General features: G+C 36.1%; 1 protein-coding gene across 1 annotated transcript in view; it reads right to left on the bottom strand.

The window, feature by feature from the left end:
• Positions 1 to 449: 449 nt before the first annotated feature.
• Positions 450 to 6,000, bottom strand: part of SMPDL3A (sphingomyelin phosphodiesterase acid like 3A) — an 87,880-nt gene continuing 82,329 nt past the window's right edge. The window contains exon 8 of the mRNA XM_027848551.1: positions 450 to 766. Within this exon, the coding sequence (XP_027704352.1) occupies positions 734 to 766 (33 nt within the window). The 3' untranslated portion in view covers positions 450 to 733. The remainder of the gene's footprint in view (positions 767 to 6,000) is intronic.

The following is a 6,000-nucleotide window of genomic DNA, read 5'->3' as shown; positions in this document are numbered from 1 at the left end:
AAAGACAAATACCAAATAGTCCCTGCCTTCATGAAGCTTATATTCTATTAGGAGGAAACAACATATATATGAATAAGTAAAATATAAAACATGTAAAAGTCAAAACAGGGTAATTTTGTGTGTGGAGGATTTTGTGTGTGATTGGATTGCCCAAGCAGGGCTACATCTCCCCCTCAGAGCTCTAAGGGAAACCTTAATATGCTTGGGGATTCTTTTTCTGATATTATAGTTTAAAAGTCACCATCTGGTATTTTCCCTAATATCATCACCAGTTAAAATTTCATCAATATCAATTTGATCAGTTGATATCTCCCAAATATCAATTAAATAAATCATATCAATTAGCTTTTACAAAGAGATTTTTACTGAGAACATATAGCAAGAACCAAAGTACAAAAACTTTCCTCTTTCCCAACCAGGGCATACTCTCTTCTCTACACACCCACTCAGTCCCTGGGAGAGTGGGCTCACACTTAAAATGGTTGCTATGCAGCATTTCCCCCACCAAGTTCGCTTCTGGTTGTGACCAAGTCAATGAACAAGTTTCTTCCTTGTTTGCAAGGCTCAGTTCCTTAGCTGCTGAGTTGTTTCTTTGCTGGGGTGGAATGGAGCAGACTATACCTTCGGGTCATCTTCTCTTTAGGCTCAGCTGCTGTAGCTACCAGTCATCTCTACTTTGGACTACAGCTGCTGAATATCTGGTAACTCTTCCAACCTTCCAAAGCTCACAAGTTCATAATCTGCTCTGTCTCAAATACTCATTCATCTAAAATTAGGAAAGAACATACACAAAATATAAAAACTTCAGAGTTAGGCATTCATGGCTTCATAGCAACCAGGTGGGACAATAAGGAAGCTGAAAGCAGGTAGCAGGCTCCTTCCACTTTCACCATTGGTGTATCTTTCCCTACCCAGAGGGCTTGACAGCAGTATTTGATGAACTTGCCACCAGGGAAGAGAGAATTTGGTGTCTGTTCTTGTTTTTTGTATGCATACAGTTCTGGATCAGTAATGAATTAAAAAGGTTTTCTATCACCATACAATAAGATCAAAGGAAACAATCAAAAATCAGTTGCATGTGCTCTGAAGCAGGGAAAGGGCTTTTTCATTGTGCATGCCTGATCAAGCTTTCATGTGGATTGGTACCAGGCAAAGCATATAATGTATGCTCAAAGGACTGAGTTTTCATTGGCCAGTCCTTTATTACACAATATATGACCATTCCCTCTATTGACACAGATCACAATCCTTCTACACCATAGGAATTCAATTCAATTCAGCAATCATCTAATAAGCACCTACTATGTGAAATGTTTTGGAGACACAAACACAAAAATGAAATAGTCCTTGCCCTCGAGAAGTTTATATTTTATTGGAGCAGGTATGTAATACATGGTAATTTGAGGGAAAAGATAGAGCACCAACAAGATTTTATTAAAAAGGGAGTTCCAGAGGAAATGATGCCTGCTGTATGAGCAATATCTGCTTTACATAAGCTGGGATCATTTTCCTTTAAGGAATGGAAAGGTTGAGGTGGCCCTCCTCAAGATTTTAGCTGGTTCAGAGGACTAGGGACATAAGCCCCAGTCTATGATGCATATTGAATTCTTGAAGTCTGTTAGAATTCCCACTGTTCTGTTGGATGTCTTTTTCTCTGGCATTGCTATCCTGATCAATGCAAAGGTAATAAGGAACAATGTCTATTTTTAGTAATTATGTATTTTTAATCTTTCATGATAAAATTATTTATTGCATTTTATGTACCATGATTGCTTCATTGTGTTCCAATTCCAAGCCTAAATTACTGAACTGGCCTGATTTAAACCTGGCCCAGAATAGCACTTGAAGCACAGAATAGCAACTGATTCTTGAAGGACACTAGAGATTGTAAGAGAAGAGGATGCAGACTTGTCTGACTCTTTGTGATCCCTTTTGGGGTTTTCTTGGCAAGGAGTGGTTTGCCATTTCCTTCTCCTACTCGCTTTACAGGGAGGAACTGAGGCAAACAAGGTTAAGAGACTTGCTCAGGGTCACACAGCTAGTATGTGTCTAAGGCTAGATTTGAACTCAGGAAGATGAGTTTTCTTGACTCCAGGCCTGGTGCTGTATCTACTGTGCCACCTACCTGCCCCGTACAGGTATTCCTTAATGCTCATTCTTGTTGATAGCATTCCATAGTTAATAGCTACCATAAGTTTAATTATCACATTTATGCAGATAACTTCCAAAGATATATATATAGTCAGCTCTAATCTCTCTCCATATCTTCAGTTCCATATCTCCAACCACTTGCTGAACCTTTCCACATGGATTACCCTTGGGCACATCGTATTCTATATGTCCAAAACAGAATTTATTACACTTTGCAACAAATCTATTCCTCTTCCAAATTCTCCTGTTTCTGTTGACAGTACCATCATCCTTCCAGTCATCCAGATTTTCAACCTAAGAGTCATCCTTAATGCTTTCCTCTCCTTCAATCTCCATTTCCAATCATGTGGCAGCTTTCGTCAATTCCACCTCTACAATAACTTTAATATCTGTCTCTTTCTCTAATCTCACAAACTCACTACCTTAGTTCAGGTCCTCATAACTTCTTACCTGACCTATTACAATAGCCTCCATTCTGGTCACTCTGCTTCCATCTTCCCTCTCCAATCCATCTGTACATGGTTGCTAAATTAATATTCCTAAATCACAGGTCTGGCCACTCTCCTGCTCAAACATCATTAGTAGCATACTATTCCCTCTAAAATAAAATACAAGCTTAACCTAGCATTTAAAACTCTTCATGACCTGGTTTCCACCAACTTTTCCAAATTTATTTCCTATTCTTTCCCTTCATGCAATTCATGTTGAAGCCAAACTGATCTACTAGGGATTATCTCAATTCAACATGTCATCTCTCATTACCCATACTTGGAATGCACTTTCTCCTCACTACCTCTTCTTAGAATGTAAGAAGATAGATAGATAGATAGACAGCTAGATATACATATATATACATATATGCATATGTATATATATATAGTACACATATATAATCTGTATACACCCATTATGTATGCACATTATATATGCACTACATACCATTTGAATATATAAGTAATGTGTATATATGTGTGTATATACATACATACATAAGTGTGTATTCATTACCTTGAGAGTAGTAACTATTGTATTTTTGTCTTTGTATCTCTAACAATAACTATTCCCTGGTACACAATAGGTGTTTAACAAATGCTGGTTGATTAATTGATTGATTAGAATGCCTATGCTCCTTCAAAGTTAAATTCAAACTACTAATTCCAACAAAGCTTTTCTTGATCCACTCTAATTGTTAGTATTCTCTTTCTCCTTAAATTATCTTGCGTTTACTTATCTATAGTTGTTCTGAATTCTCCTCTTCCCCCAGTGAAATGTAAATTCTTTGAGGTTCTAGGTAGATATTGATCCAGCAAAGATGAATGAAAAGGAGCAGTCAGTTATATGAGGGAGGCTAGGACTGAATAATATTGAAGAAGCCAGGGGAGACAGTAGAATCCAAGAAAAGGAGAGAATAGTTAACTGAATCAAAAGCCATAGAGAGACCAAGTAGAATGGTGACTGAAGAAAAAACATTGGATTTAATTGCCAAACGTAGAGAGAATAGTTTCAGTCTAGATGTAGGATCAGAATTGAGATGGAGGAGGGGTAAGAAGGAAGTAGGCAGTGAGGAAATGAGGACTATGAATGAAAACAACCCTTTCTAGTAGCCTAGCTATGAAAGAGAGAAAAGATACAGAATTGTTGTTTAAGAGACAGTCTATATGAATTGCAATGCAAAAAAAAGAAATCATTACTTTGTTGGCAGCCCTCTGATGTTAACTTTCTCTGAACTAAGATAGGTTAGTCTTCAGAAAACAGTTATATAATCCTTTTTTTTATATAAAGTGAAATTATATAAACTGTCCAGTCCATGGCCCTGACAAAGTCTGAGTTCCATTAGCACAACCTTTAAGAATGCATGAAACCTTAAGAAATGATGAGCAGGCAGACTTCAGAAAAACCTGAAAAGACTTGCATGGACTGATGCTGAGTGAAGTGAGCAGAACCAGAAGAATGTTGTACACAGTAACAACCACAATGTGCAATAACTAACTTTGATAGACTTAGCCCTTCTCGGCAATGCAAAGGATCTAAGACATCTCCGAAGGTCTCATGATAGAAAAAGCTATCCACATCCAAAGAAAGAACTTTGGAGTTTGAATGAAGATCAAAGCATACTATTTGCTATTTTTTTCTTCTGCTTTGTTTTGTTTTCTCTTTCTTGTGGTTCCTCCTATTGGTTCTAATTCTTACTGACAACATGACTAATGTGAAAATATGTTTAATAGGAATGTATATGTATAGCCTGTATCAGATTGCATGCTGTTTTGGGGAGGTAGACAGGAAGGGAGGGGGAGAAAAATTTAAAACTCAAAAGCTTATGTAAATGATTGTTGATAAATCAAAATAAATTAATAAAAAAAGAAAAGAAAAGAAAATTTTAAAAATTTTAAAAAAGAATGCATGAACCTCCATACCAGGAGAACACACCAGAAAAATATTTCAGTGTACAAATTAAATAAAGTATTTAACATGTCTAAACTGGTATTGGTTAAAGTAAAATCTCTCTGATATTAACTAAGCACATGTGTACATATTTACAGTATTCATAGTATCTTTTTATAGTTATATTCTAAGATTCCTTTTAAAATCTAGTTGAAATCCCTTAAAAGTTGCCAATCTCTGGCCTGTGCCATCTCTATGGTCTCTTTTAGATTCTGAAACAATACTTCTAAATAGGGCTTTTTAGATCCTTTTTATAATGGTTTAAAATTTCAAATCTGGATAAAATGTATCTTTTATAGGATTACTAAAAAACAAAAGAAAAATTGACCTCACTTTAGACTCTCCTACTGTTATTTTCCTTGTTTCTATATTGCATAGTTATAATGGAAATACAAAGGGAAGATAGCTGTTATAAACATTCAAATTTAGAAAAGAAAAACTATTGGTATATAGGAAGGAAGAGAAATGATTTAAGATTTGAGGACTTTTATAGTACAGAGATACGAATGCTAACATTTATTTCCCTTATGATATAATCTGTGAAAGATGTTTATCCAATGTAGAAGTACTTCATTCCATAGGCATTCTCATACAACAAGCTAAAATACCTTTTGGAAAGTATGACCTCTTTGGGTGTTGTTCCATGTTAGAGGAGACAGCTAATCTGAGAGACATTCTGATACAAGCCTCATTAGCACAAATAATCTGAGATTAACTTTCATCAATACCTATTTTTCCTAATGATTGTCCACTGTGAGCCAAATCCCAGAGTCTTCCTAGCTACCCACAGATAAATACAGACTATAAGAGCCCTAACCAAGGTTTCTCACACTCTCAGGAACATACAATCAGAACATATCTCCCTGAACCAGTCAATGTATGGATCTCAAGGAAGGAACTCAAACTCAGTAAGAAATGAAATATAGACTTTTTTCCCTACATTAAGCAATCGATAAACATTTATTAAGCATCTACTATGTGCCAGACACTGTATTAAGGCCACTCAATTTTAGGCAAGGACAATGACTTGCTTCTCTCCTCTATCCCAGATTGCTAGAGGAAGTGTACTCTTCCAAGTCTGAGACAGAAATAACCTTGTCTTTCTACTGCTTCCCTTATCCCCACATTTCTACTCCTTCCCTTTGAGGTTAGAACCATCAGTTTGTTTGCAATGCAGTGGAGACTGATAATAATGTTGAACCAGCATATTAGAGCACTAGATTTTGAATCAATAGACCAGGGTTCCTAGTTCTGTCATTTACTACCTATGTGACACTAGACAAATCACTTCACCTATTTAGTGAAGTGACTTTTTCATTTGAAAAGTGAAAAGATTAAATGGAATGTTCTATAAGGTCACTTTCACTGTAAATCCTGTTAATCTATGAACTGTTGTGTCCCCTTCTG

The sequence above is a fragment of the Vombatus ursinus genome, unplaced genomic scaffold, assembly GCF_900497805.2.
Source record: "Vombatus ursinus unplaced genomic scaffold, bare-nosed wombat genome assembly UNPS02006779.1, whole genome shotgun sequence".
NCBI classification, from domain to species: Eukaryota; Metazoa; Chordata; class Mammalia; order Diprotodontia; family Vombatidae; genus Vombatus; species Vombatus ursinus.
This window is presented reverse-complemented; position numbering and strand designations above follow the sequence as displayed.